This window comes from Pectinophora gossypiella, chromosome 6, assembly GCF_024362695.1.
Source record: "Pectinophora gossypiella chromosome 6, ilPecGoss1.1, whole genome shotgun sequence".
NCBI classification, from domain to species: Eukaryota; Metazoa; Arthropoda; class Insecta; order Lepidoptera; family Gelechiidae; genus Pectinophora; species Pectinophora gossypiella.
The window spans coordinates 3441257-3462434 of NC_065409.1; the positions used below are offsets into that span (position 1 = coordinate 3441257).

General features: G+C 41.5%; 1 protein-coding gene across 1 annotated transcript in view; it reads left to right on the plus strand.

Moving 5' to 3' along the window:
- Positions 1 to 21178, plus strand: part of LOC126367300 (phosphatidylinositol 4,5-bisphosphate 3-kinase catalytic subunit delta isoform) — a 47238-nt gene that overhangs the window by 15527 nt on the left and 10533 nt on the right. The window contains exons 5-18 of the mRNA XM_050010753.1: positions 1427 to 1679; positions 2268 to 2440; positions 2958 to 3176; positions 3737 to 3942; positions 6368 to 6559; positions 12751 to 12957; positions 13496 to 13639; positions 14343 to 14476; positions 15274 to 15418; positions 16059 to 16247; positions 17123 to 17265; positions 17946 to 18097; positions 19554 to 19733; positions 20236 to 20355. Of these exons, the coding sequence (XP_049866710.1) occupies positions 1427 to 1679; positions 2268 to 2440; positions 2958 to 3176; positions 3737 to 3942; positions 6368 to 6559; positions 12751 to 12957; positions 13496 to 13639; positions 14343 to 14476; positions 15274 to 15418; positions 16059 to 16247; positions 17123 to 17265; positions 17946 to 18097; positions 19554 to 19733; positions 20236 to 20355 (2457 nt within the window). The remainder of the gene's footprint in view (positions 1 to 1426; positions 1680 to 2267; positions 2441 to 2957; positions 3177 to 3736; positions 3943 to 6367; positions 6560 to 12750; positions 12958 to 13495; positions 13640 to 14342; positions 14477 to 15273; positions 15419 to 16058; positions 16248 to 17122; positions 17266 to 17945; positions 18098 to 19553; positions 19734 to 20235; positions 20356 to 21178) is intronic.

Here is a 21178-nt window from a genome sequence, read left to right on the forward strand (position 1 = left end):
CAAATATAAAACAAAACGTATACCGACTCATAGTCACACCAAGTTATCACACCAGTGTTACAAACAGGATTTTTTTTCTTGTTAATCACACTACAATTTTTTCCACACCATTTATTGTATTTATTCCCTAACTAGTGCTGTCCTAGCTGTACTACGGTATCTACCAGTACCAGTGTTAGTATATAACTATTTTTTTTTTTAATTAAAAGAAAACATTCAAATTATGTATATAGCTTTTATTTACAACTAATTCGAATTTAAAATTAAAACTATAAAATGGTGAAAATCATTAAAACATTTTCTTGAAACAATGTTTAACGTAATGTTTCAAGAAAATGTCCTAATGATATTTCACCATTTAAAAGTTTTAATTGGCAGGAAATCACAAAATTATCTTTTTCTGTTTGGTCCACCCTTCTTCTTTTTACATTATTAATTTCCTTCTGATTGAATAATTCTGTTAATACTTTGAATAAAGTTACGTAGTTTTTATTAATTTTTTTATTTAATTGGGAGTGCTGTGACAGATCCTGAGCACTTTATATTTATGCGACGACGGTTACGACAAAACCATATTTGTGATAATTTTTTATAATCTTTTTGTTTGTAATATTGATGTTTTTCAAATAATAATACTTGTCCACGTTTTCTATTAATAATGGTAAAATCCATGTCTCAATGCGATTGTAAACCAAGGCACAATTTGCAAAAATATTGATGTGTAGATGCGCATTTGTTTGTATTGACGTTTGTCTATCATTATCACAATTATTGCGTTTCCTACCGGCCAGCACTAGATAAGGTTGCATTAATACATGAATCACTGGATATCTTCTGGATATCCAGAAGGCCATGGATTGCTCTAAATACTACGAAATAGATGCTAGTGTGCAGTGTAGGTACTATACGTAGGTACAGCACTAGTAATTATAATATACATGGTGTGTGAAAATTAGAAGTGTGACTAAAAAGAAAAAAAATCCTGTTTGTAACACTGGTGTGATAACTTGGTGTGACTATGAGTCGGTAGGGAACAAAACACGGGATAACACAAAACTTTCAATCTAAACACGTACTAAAAAAAGATTACACAAGAGAGTACAAATAAATAGAATTGTAATTGAGTGTATGGATCGGTCAACAATGGTGGTGATATACTTTTTAAAAGGGCCTAAGCCGCGGCGCGAGCAACGACCCTGGTATTCTGTGTAAGCGAGTCACAGAAATCATGTCTCTCACAAATTAAACGTCACCCAGGAAACTTTTGTGAGAAGTCTCATGCTTCTACCTTCAAAAATGACAAAGTATACAAACTTTCAGGCCCTATTTTACTCTTTAGGGGATGAATTGACAAAAATATTGTCTTAATGCTTACCTACGTTACTTAGTCAACATATGCGTACTAAAGAATGACAATCTTCAACAGTTCTCGTTCACCTCACTCGTGGCGACTGAAACAACACCGGAGCAGCATATAAAAGCGATTCTCCAGAAGAAGACCAACTCCCTCAACATCAGAGTGGAGGACCCTGGAAACTACGTGTTGAAGGTTTGCGGGAGGGAAGAGTACCTCCTCGGAGGGCACCCCCTGATCCGGTACCTTTATATACAAGAGACGCTATCCAGAGACGGCGTCCCGCAAGTCATGACTGTGCACATGGATAAACTGCCAGTGTCCAGTAAGTGGTTTGATTCTCTTTCTCTATTTGACCAAGCAGGAATCTCTGCTACTATTTTTAATTTAAGTAGTTTTCACAACACTAATTTATAAGCGACGCTCTTGTCGGTGTAGCTTTCTCCATGCTACTTTTTTAGGGACAAATAGGGTATTTTTATTTGACATTGGCCCAGATTCCTGCAGACACCTCCTAATTTTACTTTAAGTTTACCTGTCATTTTCTTATCCGCCGAAAAGGAAAGGGACGGATGATTGACAGCTCTTAATTTTAGGAAGAATGAGTAAATTAATGAATAACCCGGGCGAATCAAAAAGGTATCTCGCTGGTATGCAAACCGTTTGACGTGTGCTGTCACCTTAATTCTATCGGGTTATTGGCCAATGTAAAATTTTCAGACGGTTGTTTTAGATTTGTGCTTAAAATTTACGTGTGTTCCATAAATTTTATGCTTGTCGATTACCCGTCCCTTTTCGGCGGATAAGAAAATGACAGATATAACTTAAAATAAAATTAGATGGTGTTTACAAGAATTAGCACCATTATAATTAATAATTAATAAACTAGTAATAACTTCCACGAATTCCGCAGTCGGGCGCGACATCCAGTACTACTGCCTGCCGGACCGCGTGCGGCTGACGTCGGAGCACTCGAACACGATGCGCCGGCGCAACCACGAGTCCTCGTGGAACATCGACAAGAACTACTCCTGCCTCGTGCAGAGCGTCGGGGGGCTCAACGTCGACCCTGGCCGGCTGGTTGAGGTCAGTATATCAGCTTGAGGATGTCCCTCTACTATCGCGTGGGTTGTGAGATCAATGACTGACCCCATCAAACCTGTTGTCAGTGTTATTATTGAGCCGCCAAAGGCCCCTGAGATGGCTCATGTAACGACTACTTACTTACACCAGTAACTAGTACTTGGGATAACGACTTAACGTGCGTTCCGAAGATCTTACTTCCGGAAGGTGATCAGCCTCTAATGTCCTTACGAAACTAGAAATCACAAAGTGATTTTTGTGTTATGTGCCCACCTGATTCGCACCTGGGACCTCTGGATCGTGAGTTAAATGCTCAATCAGTGGACCACGGAGGCCGAGAGTCCTACATAGTAAGAAAAGAGCCAGGAAAAGCTTTTAGGTATGAGTCTAAAATAAGGCTTTTTTTATCTTGGACTTTATCGCTCAATAAGAATGATTTTTTTAACTAATCGTAACTACAGATATAGATAGAGTAATAGATGTTTTAACAGTTCACATTACATCACGCTTTTATCCCCAGGTGGTATGCACAGCGGGTATATTCCACGGCGGCAAACCACTTTGCGAGTCCCGGAAAACCCACGCCACGGCCGTCTCCAAGGAAGGCGTAGCCACGTGGGACGAAGAAGTGCAGTTCCCCATCAAAGTGTACAACCTACCCCGCATGGCGCGCCTCTGCTTCGCCATCTATGAGATCACCAAGCTGAAGGGCAAGCGAAGAGGAAAGGATGCTAATAAGGTACGATTTTGTTTTGTTTTCAGGGTCATGTACCTAAGGAAGAAAACATACATAACATGACCAGCCTATATACGTCTTACGTGCTTGGCACAGGCTTCCCCTCAATCAACCGGAGGGGGTAAAGAGCATACTCCACCACACTGCTCCACTGAGGGTAATGGAATAAATGCTACATTCACCAAAAACTATATAGATGGCGTTGTACGGTCATGAGCATTAATTTGTATACACTTTGGTACCATGTCATATTAACTTTTTTGACAAATTGAACTGTAAGTCTCACTAAATATCAAATATGTTAGTGCGGCAGAGTCTTATAGTGGGTACATTATATTGCTCATGACTGTACCCCGAGTGATTCAATCCTGCAAAGCGATTACAAAAGGAACTAGTTTGTGAGACTGCCACAAAGAGATTGCGACGATGGGAATCGAACCTGGACCTTCAGATCGCGAGCCCAACGCTCAACCACTGGACCATAGATGCCGTGTTTAAGCTGATACTACCTAGTACAAACTACCAGAGCGAGATATTCCCTTAACTGACGATGTTTCTCACAGGACTACAGTATAAACAAGTTGGCGTGGGCGAACACGATGATATTCGACTACAAAGAGCAGCTGCGGACAGATGGTGTCACTCTGTTCATGTGGACGCACGCGGCGGACGAGACGCAGGGCGATGACCTCTTGTTGCACCCGCTCGGTACCGTCGTCTCCAACCCCAACACTGACTCCTGCGCCGCGCTACAAGTGCGGTTCTCAGAGTGAGTATCAAAACTAACTTTAGCTCCTGTCATTATTATTAAAGTCAGTGCTATACATACATACATAAACTCACGTCTATTTCCCACCGGGGTAAGCAGAGGCTATACACACTTCTTTTGCACCTTTTTCTTTTTAAAGTCAGTGTTATGTTCGTGCATAATAAGGGGCCTTCCCTCATTCAGCGCTTATCGCTATCGACCCACTAGGGTTGATTAATTCTTTCAAATATTTTTCCTCTCAGACGACGCCCTGAGCCGAGGTTCGCGCCCAACTGGGCACCCTCGGGCCTGTTGTCTTAAACGTTGTACCGGGTGAGAGCCTTCAGCGCTCCCCATTTGTTCGGCCAAGTAGTTAATGCCATCTGCGGCAAATCTACAATAAGTCACGTCAAAAAAAAAAGCATAATAAGGGTCCTTCCAGGCTACGTTCACCAAAAACAATATAGATGGCGTTGTACTTTAGCGCGTTTATTACCTATTTTCTCATTACTGGGGTATATAATTATTCCAAAATACAATGTAATGGCAGAAGCATTATATAAAAATAATCGTTACTTGATATTTGGATCACATTATTTATAGAATTATGTTGCTACCTATATTGCTTCTCTTTATTTTGATCAGAAAAATAATGGGTGGAAGATGTAATTGTGCGTGATAAAAAAGGTCATCATTTATACCCAAAAACAAAGATAAAAGGTGCAATTCCATGAAATTAGAAGGTTAAACGAAGGAAAATCTGTACAGCGCCATCTATATTGTTTATGAGAAACTTATACTGGAAAGTCTTTCATTGACAGGTATACCGCATCTTCTCTTTCTTATTTAATCTAGCCTAGAAGATCCCACTGCTGGGCTCCCCTTTCTCTTTACCATTTTTGTGGTCCCACACGTCGTGACTCCATCTCTTTCGAGGTCTACTAACCCTCATGAGGCACCCAACGTGTGACGATCCGCGCCAACCGCTCAGGGTGCATGCGACACACATGTCCAGCCCAATCCCATTTTTCTTTAGTTACTTAATTCGTCTGACGCAAGTGGGATGGCGCCCAGAGTACAAAGCCACACTAGGACTCCTGTCCTCCGCCTCTGAATAGTACTGACAGTTACTGCTGCCCAAACTGCTAAACTGCTGCTGCTGGTTGCTGTACTGTGGGGCGGAAGGCAAGAGGGAAACCACTGCCCTATTTTTCCCTAAAAAGTAGCTTGGAAAATGCTGCACCGACAAGAGCGTTGCTCTTAAATTGATGACTTAATTTGTAAATAAAATTCCAAAATAAGTCAAAAATTAAAATGAGATTGATTTGTGATCGTTTTACACTGGCTTCTATTTCTAGATTAGCATTTTATAATTTATCTCTGACCCAGTCAAATAACAGGGTATTTGATATGTGGGTTATAATACAACCGATCAAAACCATGCTTGTTAATAGGCTAGTTTCCAACTAGTCAAATCAGTTACTTTTTAATAAACGTCAAAACACAAATTTACTATGGAATTTGTATGAAAAAGCACACTGTAACGTCACAGAAAAGCGTGATCAAATGTCGGATTTATTACGTTTTTTCGTGATTAAAATACATAAATAAGTTAAATAAAAAAAAGAAAATGTTTTTAGTTTAATTTCATAATTTATCTTGAACCTAGTAAACGACCCAATTAGTACTAACATACTTATCCACTGGATCTTTATTTATTTATTTATTTATTTGTACACAATGAAACAGACACAAGAAACATACAAAGAAAACAGATAGTACAGGCAAGCTTATCTCTAAACAAAGAAATTTCTTCCAGCTGACCTACGTGACAAGAGAGACTTTCAACGTATAATATTATATAGATTGACATACATACGCGTACAAATTATTTAGAAATTACTTAATTACTTATACTAATATAAGACACAATGGCCCCGATTCCTGCAGACATCTTTTAATTTTACTTTAAGTTATACCTGTCATTTTCTTATCCGCCAAAAAGGAAAGGGACGGATGATTGACAGCTCTTAATTTTAGGAAGAATGAGTAAATAAATGAATAACCCGGGCGAATTTTTAGACGGTTGTTTTAGATTTGTGCTTAAAATTGACGTGTGTTCCATAAATTTTATGCTTGTCGATTACCCGTCCCTTTCCTTTTCGGCGGATAAGAAAATGACAGATATAACCTAAAATAAAATTAGATGGTGTTTACAGGAATTAGCACCAATATTAACCTAAACCTACAAACCACATTTAAATAAATTATAATAAAATATATAAACATATTATATACTTTCTATATTGGTTTATAAAAATACACACTATATACAATATATATATATATACCTAAATAAATAAGTAAATGCATACAAATACGACTAATGCAACTCAATCTTTGTTGTCTTTTAAAAATAAATAAATAATCTCCGTTATATCTACAGCTACGAATGCCAATACCCGATCCTGTTCCCAAAGCAAGAGACAGTGAAAGCATACGCGGACCACATCAAAACCGAGTCTCCTGAGCTCATAGCGCGCCTTACCCGTGACTCTGAGCAACTCCGCGCCACGGCGGAGAAGGACCCCATGTATGAGATGCATGAGCAAGACAGAAAGGACCTCTGGGCTGCAAGGTCAGTATAACTACTACGCATAAGTTCACGACAATATCCCAATTAGGGTAGCCAGAGGGACGATAAGATGCAAAAGTTTCAACAGTTTCTTGCAAGGTAATAAATTAACTGGTTGCACTTAAGACTTCCTGGTTACATGTCGTTTCTGTAATAGACTAAATACGGTCACGAGTACTAATATATACAGGGTGTAACGGAACGGGGGTATCAACCCGAAGTGTGCCTACTCTGTCACTATCTACAAATCACATGCGAGAGTATTGGCCGCCTAAATTCATATTTGCATTAGTTATGAGCAATTGAATTCCAGGTCTTCATGTAATAAATTCAAATTTGCACAACACTACGTAGCAATCAGCTGTTCAAGGTATTTAACTTTTGAGTGAACAGCTACCACCTCTTTTATTTATGCCTGCCCTAGTAAAGGGTAAACGTGCCAGTGATGGCCATATTAATCAATATTTTTTAAATTGTTTTGTTTCATCCTTGTGAGGCCAAGATTTCCAGACACAATAGTTAAAAAAACAATGGGCATTGGTCCCGGTTACTGCTTACTGATGTAATAAGTAGTCGTTACATGAGCCATGTCAGGGGCATTTGGCGGCTCAATAATAACCCTCGCACCAGGATTGACGAGGTTGGTTATCCACCTCACAACCAATAGGATAGAACAAGATGTGAACATACATAAATCACGGCTTTATCCCTAATGGACCAGACAGAGCTACAAGTAATTACACATATCTAATATCACACTTACTGCGCTACTGAGATGGGCAGAGTCACTTTGTTGTACAAGTTTTGTCCAAAAATGTAGTCGATTACCTACATTAATAGTTGATAAAGAAATGTACTTTACAATGCATCTCGTCTCCTTGTGTAGTATGCTTTATTTTATGATTACGTAATATCAGGCTCCCTTAACACCGTCATCCAGGTCAAATGGGCATCACACTAGCGGCGAATGCGTTCATGGCTAGCTAGGTACGGGACAGTTTCATTAGAATACTTTCAGAGTTTTGCAGGCCCTAAACAACTACTACTACTCATACACAGTTACCACCAATCACTGACTAAGGTGTGCAAATACTAACACCTCACTTTACAATGGATCAAAGGACACAGTGATTCAAGAGGTAACGACGCGGCGGACGAGTTGGCCAGAAGGGGAACGGGAGGTAACAGCCATCGGTCCGGAACCGATATTGCCGATCTCATTCGGACAGGTCCGCTCGCTGCTACGAACGAGAGCAGCCAACAAACACACCTTTTTTTGACGTGACTTATCGAAGTTTTGCCGCAAATGACATTAACTACTTGGCCGGACAAATGGGGAGCGCTGAAGGCTCTCACCCGGTACAACGTTTAAGACAACAGGCCTGAGGGTGCCCAGTTGGGCGCGAACCTCGGCTCAGGGCGTCGTCTGAGAGGAAAAATATTTGAAAGAATTAAACGACCCTAGTAAGTCGATAGCGATAAGCGCTGATTGAGGGAAGTCGTCGACCACGCCGGCGGTGTCGGTATCGGGGTCCTGAAATGTTTGTTGTCGCGAGCTGATTGGCTGATTCTATGGCTAGAGTAATCGGGTCGTCGGGATCGTATTACATACTTCGGACGCCGATGCTATTCAGTACCGTTCCTAAGCGGGATGTATTCGGAAGCCGCAACTACCAGGGGATTTGGTTGGTGCGGAGCAGAATCAAAAAAACTAATTTGAGCCATTGGGCAATGGTTGGCAGACTTAGGTCAATGTGCAGATTTTCATTGCGATGGAACCACGAACGATTTTGTATTTCCTGTAGACGGTGGATTTGAGAGAGACTCGCGTGAGCGAAAACTACCCCTGCATAGGTCATGATCGGACGGATGCAAGTCGTGTAGATTCCAAAGGGATAATTTACTACGCTTGTTAAGGAGACAATGAACACGGCCCATTACAAACGTGGCGCGATCGCGCACACGTTTGATATGGGCCTTGAAAGTAAGACGTCTATCTAAGACTACGCCGAGATATTTGACTTGCTCCTCCCAAGGGATCGGCTTGCCAGACATCTTGATGACTTAAGTTGACAGCGTGACCGTGACGTATTATAATAGCCCTTTGAAAAGTACACCGCTGCACTTTTCTCCGGGTTTACCTTGATTCTCCATTTGCGAAACTACTTGCCCAAGGCATTGGCGCGTTGGAGAATTCCGGTCATCATAACTCGACCACGGCACGAAGAATAGATGGCTGTATCATCCGCAAATAAAGCTAGTTCGGTATTAGGGTATTTGGGAATGAACAAACACACCAGACTATGAACCACCGTAAATAAATGCAGGCAGGCTAAGTTGGCACTACCCAACATCAATAGTTGTCTCTCCAAAAGAATTCTAAATGTGAAGAGGTCTCCACTAATACAGGTAACAGCTGCAGGTAGCAGGTGTAGCTGTGTGGTCACGGTGATATCAACAAACATCTGTTTACACTAGGTGTCACCGACAAGCCCCTGTGCAGAACCTGCATGGACGAGACAGCGGCCCATGTGCTACTGGAGTGTGAAGGAGCCGCCAACTACCGGGTCCGGCACCTTGGCCAGACGGGGTGCCTCCCTGAGGCGACCGGCAACGTCAGAGGCTTCTTAGAATTCCTTGGGGATTTACAACATAGTAAAAGCAAAATAAATTTCTCAAGTACCGTTGTGACTGCCTACCCCTTAGTGATACGGGCGTGATATTATGTTAGTATGTTCTGATTACTTATGGCTCTGCCCACCCCATTAGGGATACGAGCAGCTGCAAGTGATTGTGTATCTTATTAACGAGACATTAATGTTACGTTTACAACATAGTAAAGACAAAATCAATTTCTCAAGTAAAGTACCTACCTAACATAACTTTACTTTTACTATGACATGGTAAAAGTAATCTTAAAATAAGTACTTTCGTACAATACAATAATACTTTATTGCGTACAAGGAATTAAAAACACATAACAGTATTTTTTTAAATCTTTCTATCGTGTGGGTTGTGAGGTGGATTACCAACCTCATCAACCCTGGTGTCAGGGTAACTATTGAGCCGCCAGAGGCCCCTGACATGACTCATGTAATAACTACTTTCTTACATGAGTAAGTAGTCACCGGGACCAACCGTGCCTTCCGAAGCACGGAATTGCAAATTGCATTGGGACAGTTAATGGGATTTATACCCTGTACCAGGATGCCAGGGCTCGCGAATAGAAAAAGGCACGCTAGTGTTTCAAACTATCGATAGTTCAGTATCGATTATCGATCATAATCATTTTCAACTACGATTTTGATTGGTAGAAATAAAAAAATTGCTTTTCAAAAAATCTAAATCCATGGACTTTTGAGTTATTGAAATTCAGTTTAGACAATCAGCCCACTCAAAATAACCATACTATCGGAGTGTAGCAATACTACTGACTGAGGGCAAAATTATCGATAGTTTGTTATTAATCCGCAACGATACTATCGATTGTATTGCACTTAGGTAATAAAATCGAAAATGTTCCCACTTTCCGAGTTATCAATAGTCTTGCTATCGATCGACTCTCGGTCGGGATAGATTATCGATAGACATTTTTTGATCGGCAAGCCCTAGTGCACCCGAAATTCAAAATGGCGGTGCTGTTAAGGGGAAGTTATCATTAACCATGATAAAAAATATTTTTTTTTTTTTTGTATTTTTTTTCCTTCCTAAATTGTAGTCGTGTATTATCCAACAGTGAACAATAACATCACGCCTTTTTCCCATTGGAGTAGGCAGAGACTGCGGAATTTCACTTACCACTACACGCTCGTATCGCTACATGCCCGTACCAAACATACATACATAATATCACGCCTTTATCTCTTATGGGGCAGACAGAGCCACAAGTAATCATAACATAGGTACATAAATAATTATCATGCTCGTACCGCTAATGGGATGTTCTTGTGACTCTGCCCACCCCATTAGGGATACGGGCAGAGTGATAGTATGTCTTATTATTGACAGATTAATTTCGCCTTCTGCTATTGCGCGGGATATTTGCGAAGAAACGTGGCAATTCTGTGTTAGTGCCAGAGTGTGAGCGCGGGTGATCCTTATTAGATAAACGACTTTTTTACTTTTCTAGGTTCAAAGTAAAATACGTACCTACTTTCATAAAATACAATACATTCATTCATTCATTCAAACAATACCATAAAAATATTTTATTGCGCACAAAGAAATAACACACCCTTAAATACCAGGATACTAGCATTCCAAAAGAGATAGAAACATGCACACGAAAGTAAACTGTCAAATTATTTGTCAGTGCTTGTTTACTATCTGTGGAGTGAAGTTCGAAATTTGGATTTGTTGTGATAACTGTGATCAGTGATAGTTCGAGGTGTCTTTGAGTAATGTAGGTTATTATGAAATGATGATGTGTGTGGGTGCCGGCGATGGCAACTTAAGTGAAGCACGGAACTTGTATCAGCGATTCATAGAAGGTAGACCAGCTGATGAAGCCAGGCAACTGCCTTCACTGCATTGCTTCAGGAAAATGGTCAATCGCCTACTGCATTTAACGGGCTCTTTCCACGCGTCATCCGAGACTGGCCGCTCGGCGACCCGTGATCCGGAGTTTGAAGAAGCCGTACTAGCCGTGCAGCCAACCCAAGGACTACCACGCGAACCTTACCACATGCAACGTACGCCCGAGCTAATTCCTGCTGATTATTTACCTCGTGTGGCATTCTGAGAATGGTACCGAGTTCAAGTGGAAAGCTCACCAGACTTTGCTTCGAAAGTGTTGTGGACAGATGAAGCGGCAGGTCTGTGCATCGAACGGGGATGACGACATTTCGAACCTTTCTTGTAAAACGTAAGTCTAATTATTAATTACCTACCTACTTACCCACACTTTCACACTTTTTTTCCTATTTACTATTAAATTAAATACCTTACCTAAACAAGTAGGTAATTTTAACTTATTTTACACGTCATAAAATAATGTGAGAATAGTTGTCAAAGCAAAATGACTCCAATTATTAGATGCTTTAGTGTCATTCTTGTTTGTTACAGTCGCCGACGTGCCGCCGACTCGGATTGTTCCAATCGGCCGCCGACTCCTTTTGACGTTGCCGCCAAAGCCGCCGCCCGCTCGAATTTCGTACCTATCGCGGCCGTGCGAGCGCCGCGAGTACCAGGCGACCAGGACGCGCTAGGAGATTTGTGTAGTGCCAATATTTGAGTGGATTAAGAACAGTGACCTCAATAGTGCTGTGCCGTGTTTTTTACATGCTGGAAATATTAAAATATTTTTTTAACTGAAATTGAAAAAAATATCAAAAGTGTTTTTTTTTAATTGAAATTTTGCAGATAAGATCTACATAAGGTATAGTTTTGTCCCCTTTCGGCTTGATACCCCCCTTCCGTTACACCCTGTATACACTTTGAAACCATGTCACATTAACTTTTTTTACAAATTAAACCGTAGGTCTCATTAAATGTCAAAAATGATAGTGCGACAGAGTCCTAAAGTAGGTACATGATATTGCTCATGACTGTACAGTGTCGTCACATCCCGTCACTTGTGACAAGATGCACGGCGGACACTTTTTTTAAGAGATTGGTGGTCTATTTGTTATACGAGATCTACAAATTTAGTACTACACTCATTGATTACCACTACCGTAGATACAGCGCTTGATACAAAAGGCGCTTGTTTAGCTAAACATTCGTACACACCGGTATATACATTGAATAAAATCGCGCCAAATTAAGAAAGTACGCATCGTCTTATTACGTATATTAGCGCGTGGTGCTTCGTAACGCCATCGGGTTATACCTCGACTCACATTGACCGGGAGTACTTGTTTTAGTGTATTTTAAACTAAAATAATAATTTTGGTGGGTTTTACTGCGAAAATTAAAATGTTTATACTATGATAACATGCACAATGTAACTTATTAGAAATATGATGTTCCATTCTTCTTTTTTCGCTATTTATTTCTATTTTTGCAAGTTTTTACAACGCACTTCCCCGTGTTGCCAGTTCGGCGCGTAATCGCGCACTGAAGTAAAGTACTGTCAACGTCGCTATATTAACAGTAACTTTGCGTCCCACTTTTTGAGCGCTGATGTTCAATCTACGGTAGTAGTAAATCTATGACTACACTGTACACATCGACATCTAACATTATAATTACAGGGATTTCATCCGCACCCGAGCCCCAGAACTACTACCGAAGCTGTTATCGTGTGTGGAATGGGGCGAGCGCGCGGAGGTGTCAATCGTGGCCCGCTTGCTGGCCAACTGGGAGCTGCTGCGGGTAGAGTCTGCGCTCGAGCTGCTGGACTACGCCTATGCCGACGGCACTGTCCGGAGTTTCGCCGTCAAATGCCTCGCTAAGATCAGGTTAATATACCCCAAGGAATAGAAGAAAGAGATTGGAAAGCCCCTAACGCACATTCTGTATGAGAACCGCTGTCGCCGGTTCAACACCACTCTTTTACTACTACTCCTGCAAACAGATAACTACGACAGCTCTACTACTTCTCAAATTCCATAGCCACTTTACCGACAATGTATATTTTATGTGATAGACTGCAATTTTATTATTACTTTTCGTAAGATACGGCATACAAAAGTTTTTTTTTTTATAAGTAGCCGATCGGTTTTTAGCTTTCCTATGATAAGGAGGGATCTCTTTGCATGATAGTCAATATTTGATTTATTTTTAAATTATTCTGGTGTAGCATACGCTGACTGCGCCGCCGGGACCTTCGCGGTCAAGTGCCTCGCTAAGATCATCAGAGTAGCTCAGTTTCTATGTTGACATGTCATTTCTTTTATTCAATCACATATAGAAATCCAATGTTCAAAACCCGTGTTCCCAGCAGTGTAACTACACTGCTATTGTTATTGTCTTTACACTATTACTTCTTTGTTCCAGCGATGAAGACCTACTCCTCTACCTGCTGCAACTAGTTCAAGCGCTGAAGCACGAGTCATACCTGATGTGTGACCTCTCCAAGTTCCTGTTGCAGCGCGCCTTCAACAACATGACCATCGGACACTTTCTCTTCTGGCATCTCCGGTACATTCACATTTATATTTGCATTGATTCTATTGACTAGCAACGAACAAAATAGAAAGAAAATGCATATTTAAAAGGACGCCACACTCAATAATAATACAAAAACATCAGACTTAAAAACTCACACAAAGTAACAATTAAAAAGAAAACAACACATTGAACGCGTTCAGCTACTAATCTTCCCGGACTAGTGATAAACATAAACTAATATAAACAGCCTATACAGGATGTAAGCGACATCGTACCGATTACTAAGGGGGACGGTTCAGACTATAATTCTGAGTTAATATTTTCATTATGATGTGACTAACAGCCTGTATAAGTTCGACTGCTGAGCACAAATCAATTTGTGCAGGGTCTACAGAATACCAGGATTGTGGCTCGCGCCGCGGCTTAAGCTGAGTGAGGCCCTTTTATAAAGGACACCACCAATGAATGAATCGACCAATCACCGCGAGGGAGATAGTGAAAGAGCGTCTTTTCTCCCGCTTTCGCATGCTGTGATTGGTTTCCGCTCCTCGCCGTTTTAGTGGAAGTTCGAGCAGATATCAATAATGATCAATATGCACCCCACGTCTTTGTTCTTCTTTAAAGCATCAACCCTGGTGTCAGGGTTACTGTTGAGCTGCCAAATGCCCCTGATATGACTTAAGTTCACTACGTTGTGGTTGTTGATGATTGACTTTTGTTAATTACGTTGCAGATCCGAGATGCACGTTCCGTCAGTGCCGTCAGTATCGGTGCGGTTCGGTCTGATGCTGGAGGCATACTGCTGGGGCTGCCAGGACCACATACACAGCCTCATGAGACAGATATCCTGCCTCGACAAACTTAAGTGTAAGTATAAGACTAAGCCACACTCCGGACATTGTGGCCGGCCTCTGTGGGCCAGTGTTTGAGCGTTGGTCTCACGATCCGGAGGCCCCGGGTTCGAATCCCGGTGGGGACATATCACAAAAATCACTTTGTGATCCCTAGTTTGGTTAGGACATTACAGGCTGATCACCTGATTGTCCGACAGTAAGATAATGACTCTTGACATTGAAACTCAAACTCGAAAGTATCATTATTCATTAGTTAACATAGTTACACTTAGAATCAACTTTTACATAAATTTATTTTTTGTCGAACGTCTCAAACTACTGCAGCTTCTCACAACTTGTATAGCGAGGAAAGTAGTAAATAAAAGTAAGTGCAAAAAGTGCAATAAAAATCTCGGTACATACGTTCATAAAAAAAAATACTGAATACAATTTTACGCCTTTTTCTGCCACACATACATCACTTTTTATCCAATTTCATTAATTTGGCTGCCTAATATTGTTTTTTAGCGGCGAGGGTGTGCTGCCGCTAAAGGATGTTTTCGGGGTACCGAACTGAGCATAGTACCCCGCTAGCCACAAGTTGGTAGTGTGACTAGGGATCGACGATCCAACAGTGTTGTGTTGGAAGTTGTATATATGCGTCTTGCCGTGTAAACTTCGATACCGCGTTTCACGACCGCTTGAAGACTGCACTATTGAATGTGGCACCATCTGTTGCATGTGAGCGGAACTAGGTGGTCAACTAGTTGGGTCCGCTACAGTTTCCTACATTTCCATTCTATTTTTGTACCAATGTGTATCCGTCGCCAGGGGTGAGCCACTGCGTGAGTAAGAAGAAGGAGATCTCGAAGGCGCGCGCCGCACTGGTGCAGCACCTCAACGAGCAGCACTGCATCGAGACGCTCTGCGACTTCGTGTCTCCCCTCACGCCCAGCTTCGTCTGCAAGAGGATCAAGTATGTCGCCCATTTTATAATAACTATCGGACGCCGACGTGGCGTCATGCCCGGAAGTACGAAGAGGAAAGGTCGATTTCTTCCCATGTACTCGTATAGGATAGGGGTTGGGGATATACTAGGCTTTCTGTTCCATAAAAAAACTTTTACTTTACTTTCTTTATTCTCTTTTAACAGCCTCCATGGGCTTGTGGTTAGAGCGTTGGGCTCAGGATCTGGAGGTCCAGGTGCGATTCCCATTGAGGACATTGTCGAAATCACTTTGTGAGAATGCCCTTTGTTTGGCCACAACACTGCAGGCTGAATCGTCTGATTGTCTGAAAAAGTAAGACGATTTCGTGCAAAAAACAACTCCACCAACTTGCAGTGGAGCAGCGTGGTGGAGTATGGTCCTTACCTCCTCTGGTAGATTGAGGGCAGGCCTTCGCCCAGCAGTGGGACGCGTGTAGGCTATTTATTTATATTTATGTCTTTACTCTTTTATCGTACTTCTCTTTTTCGTATGTTAATTTTATCGCAACTTTATACCGTAACAAATCCGTTCGGTGGGTAAGCTAACTAAATAAAAATTCGTCACTTCCCGCCCGCATATTGGAACTTACATACTTGTACAGAAACAATAAATGCTTTAACTTTACAGGACTGACAAATGCCGCGTGATGGACAGCAAGAAGCGACCTCTCATGCTAGAGTTTGAGAATGTGGACCCAACTGGGACCGACATCCGGATCATACTGAAGATAGGCGACGATTTACGCCAGGATATGTTCACGCTGCAGATGTTGCGGATCATGGACCGGCTGTGGAAGAACGCTGGATATGACTTCAGGTATAACTCCCGGCAAACTTCTTAAGCATCGAGTGTCGTAGTGGGGGAAAGTTCGCGAAAAATGAACTTTTGATTATTTTCTTAACTTCATTAAAAAAAAACAATTATTAAGTATATTATTTAATTATGTAAATAAAACTAAACTTATCTATATTATTATAGTTTATTAAAACTTATATTATATTATTATACTTAATAAAAAACTAATCGTCAGGTAAGTATGATATTCCTTCCATGAGATTGAAACCAGCAATACCAGAGCTAGTGCTAGGTTTTGGATCTGTAGACATAGACCTCGTGCTAGTAACTAATTCTTAAACTTAAAAAAAATGAGCAATAACAAAAAAATCTAATAAAAGAGCAATAACAAAAACGTGACAGTTTCACTGCACGCAAGTGTATTCGGGAGTCAAAGGGACGAAGACAGAGCGCGCGGGGTAAGTATCGACTGATCTACCAATAGCCGGTCGATGCGGGACTCACCCGCCCCCGCGCCCCGTACCGCACCACCAAAGAGATCTAAAATTCGGTTGTGCGCAGTCAAGGTCGATACTCAAGAAGTTTGCCGGGACCTATATCATTTCAATTTGGGACTATCCAAGCTACGTTCCCCAAAAACAATATAGATGGCCTCCGTGGTCCAGTGGTTGAGCGTTGGCCTCACGATCCGGAGGTCCCGGGGTCGATTCCCGGTGGGGACATATCACAAAAATGACTTTGTGGTCCCTAGTTTGGTTAGGACATTACTGGCTGATCACCAGATTGTCCGAAAGTTCCAGACAACCATAAGGCAAGGAAATATGTGTACTCCATCTGTCTTGTTGTCATGTGAGTGTTACTTCGAAATTTTATTAAACTTCCGTGTTAACTTGTAGATTGAACCCGTACAACTGCATTTCAATGGAGTATGGTGTCGGCATGATCGAGGTGGTGGACGACGCGGAGACGGTGGCCAACATACAGAAGCAGAGTGCCCTCTTCAACGCTGCCTCGCCCATCTCCAAGACTAACTTGTTTCGTGAGTACCTGTGATACTTCATCATCACCCTAGCGTTATCCCATTTTTCACAGGGTCCGCTTTCCTCACCCGAAGATTTGACATAACCGGTTTATTACTGACTGCTTGTCTAACCTTCCAACCCGAACCTAATACAGGTTAGGACACATTCCTCCGAAACTTATTTCTCGGGTATGTAAGTTTCTTCACGTTGTATTCCTACACCGCTGAGCACGTGATAATAATTTATGATACAAATGTGTTGAAAAATATCGTATGAAACGCGTGAAAATTGGTTAATACACTCTCGGCTGCGTTACGCCGAAATCTAGACTCGGCATAATATAGCTCACTTATAACTATTATAACTTATAACTATAACACACACAGCACACAGCTAAATTACTCAATTGTATATCAATATTTTATGTTTATTTATTTTTTTAAAGAACGTCTAGGGCCCTGTGCCGAGGTTTTTCTTGCAGCTTCTTTTCCCCGGCTATACAGGTTGTTAGAAGCTACAGTAGTTTTAGGCGGATGAGACTTTCGTTATGTAAAAATTGACGATTCAAAGTGTAACTATGTTACCTACTGAATAAAGATATTTTTGAATTTGAATCATAGTGTACTATTAATTCAAGGTGCTAAAAAACTATGTAGTAGGACTAACTATAGCACTATTATTATGGTACTTATTCCAGAATGGCTAAAGAAGCACAACCACACGAATGAGGCGCAGAAGAAAGCCGTGGACGAGTTCACTATGAGCTGCGCCGGCTACTGCGTCGCTACCTACGTGCTCGGCATCGCCGACCGGCACCCCGACAACATCATGGTCAAGAGGAGTGGACAGGTATACCATACAGCGCCGTCTTAAACTAGGCTGGGGCCCTTGGGCACACAAGAATTTGGGGCACTTTTTGAAAATAAAGAAAGCGAATTGGAAAGTAAAAAAAGAAAAACACTTAATTTTTTTACTAAATACCTATGAACCCATTTATAGATAATCAAATACAGCATAGGCTTTTTGTTTTTGGGAAAAGTCGCAGTGATCGATAATATAATGGCGTAGTATATGATATGCCTTGTAAATCTGACCTTCTGATAAGAATCCTGATGTGTGAAAAAAGTGTAATGTGCCCGACAAAAATGTTTTGAGAATAAATGTGTGAGAGAAATTGTGGATCCTTCGGGGTGCCCCGTGAATGGGGGTCCTGGGCACGGGCCCCGTGTGCCCTTATGGTGAAGACGGTATTGTATACATAAGCTCACGACTATATCTCAATAGGGTAGTCAGTACATCTATCGCAAGATGAACTAAGTACTCACGCGCCACCAAGCTTTCTGTTAGACCAACGAGATCGGTGGTCAGTATCGCCGTCTATAATGGTCGAGGCAACTGTGACAGTGAAAACTGTGTAATAAATGAACTCATTGGTGCAAGTCCGGTAGCGGGTTTCGAACCAGCGCTGCCCTTTTGAAAAGCAAGCCAGTGAACTACAGGTCTACAATAACTATACATAGGTATACATCAAACCTACATTTAGGTTTTATGTATTTTGTAAAACTAGATGCCGCAACAAACATTCCGTACAAGCTTCGTAACATTTGGCTACGCTGAGCACACATGTCTTGGGCTGGGATCTAGTTCAAAACAATTATTTTGTACCTATTTTATTGATGTAGTCCCAACCTGTTTTGAAAGCCAAATAAATAAAAAAAAAACAATTGTCCAAAATAGAGCGGGCAGAGGCAACAAGTTTATTTATAAAAGAACCGTCTCTAGTCACTATGACAGAGATAAATTATAGCATTCTCTATGACGTGTTCTCTTTCTCAATGACTAGACATTTTGACCACAGAACTAAGAGTCTCTGCTTATATTCACAGTCGGGTCAATTTAAGAATTGAACCTTTGTACATTGACTTTATTGACTTTATCTATTTTTCCCTAAAAAAGTAGCATGGATAATGCTTTTGAATTACCAACTCCATCAAAATCAGAGTTCATGTAACGACTACTTACTTACATCAGTAAGTAGCAACCGGGACCAACAGCTTAACGTACCTTCCGAAGCACGGATTATCTTACTTTCGGATAATCAGGTGATCAGCCTGTAATGTCCTAACCAAACTAGGGATCACAAAGTGATTTTTGTGATATGTCCCCACAGGGATTCGAACCCGGGACCTCAGGGTTGTGTGCCCAACGCTCAACCACTGGACCACGGACCAAGTCGTCCCACTTATTAATAACAATACTATAAAAAAAAGAAGATAGACCTACAACAATGACTATTTCTCCACAGCTGTTCCACATAGACTTCGGCCACTTCCTTGGCAAGTTTAAACACAAGTACGGGTTTAAGCGCGAGCGCGTCCCGTTCGTGTTGACGCACGACTTTATTCACGTCATCAACAACGGCCAGCGCGGCACCGGCGCTAACGAGCCCGTCGACTTCAAGAGGTTCCGCGAGCATTGCGAGAATGTGAGTTGATTTTCTTTTAGCTTGTTGACCTAAGAGCATTCGCCCACGGAGACTTTTTGTAGTGATGCAGTCACGTTTGCAACGCGCTACAGAAGGGATACTATCGCGCTACCGTTTCGGACGACATCGGAAGAAGAATGGATGGAGGGCGGCGCGTGGGTGGAGAGCTGCGTTACTGAATCGCGTTTGCGTCGCGACAGTATCGCGTTTGGGATGCGTTTGAATCGTGGTTATGTGGGCACATAGCTAACGACCGCATCGTGACTACCTATATGAACAATCAGATGTTATTTAACTTTAAAAATGACGCAGTTTCATACAAAATTTCAACCCCCTTTTTCACCCCTTTTTGGTTGAATTTCGCAAAATCCCGACTTAGCACCTACGTCCCAAAAGGAACCCCCATGCAAAATTTGAGACTCCTAGCACTTGTGGTTCCTGAGATTTCGTGATGAGTGAGTCAGTCAGTGTAGATTCTCTGACACAATGGTTATTCCCCCAGGCGTTCAGGATCCTCCGGCAGCATGGGCATCTGATCCTGTCGCTGTTCTCGATGATGATCTCCACGGGCCTGCAGGAGCTGCGGTCGGAGGAGGACCTGCAGTACCTGCGCGAGACCCTCGTGAGTACCGCGGTCATGTCGATACACGCAACCTAGTTATATAGTAGATGACCTGGTGAACTTCTTATCACCCTTCTCCATATTTTCTCACCGTTTAAACCTTCCCTGGACTTCCACGAATATTTCAAGACTAAAATTTGCCAAATCGGTTCAGCCTCGAGTTTTAACGAGACTAACAAACAGCCATTCATTTTTTTTATATTACGTTTACGATTATATACCAGTTGGGTTGGGTAGTTGGGGGTTACAGAGGGACATCCATCGCAAGATAACCTGAGTACCCACACCTCACTAAGCTTTCTGTTAGGCCAACGTGATAGACGGTGAACCGTATCGCCGTCTATAATGGTCGACGCAAGTGCGTTAGTGAAAACTGCACTTATGATAAATTAATAACTCATTGGTGCAAGTCCGGTACCGGAGTTCGAATCAGCGCTTATATTTGTACTAAGTCAACAGTTAAGAAAAAAAATCTAAATCAAAATCATTTATTCAACGTAATTATCATGGATAAACTTGTTGAAGGTCAATGTAACATTTTTGAACTTACGTCATTTCGCAAGGTGTTATGGCTGAGCAGAAGAAATGACAAGAAACTGAAACAGCAACACATCTTTTAAATCAACGAGGGTACATTACAAGTTATTTAATAACTAGAGAAACACACTCAATACCAGACATTTTTATTACTTAGGTAATCATTAATCTTATAATAAGAACCCGACAGTTATATTTATACTCAGTTTCCGCTCCAGAGTTCCTTTACTTGGGATTGCGTTATATTGCGCACTATGTACGCCCCACCGCAAGCACTCTATATAAC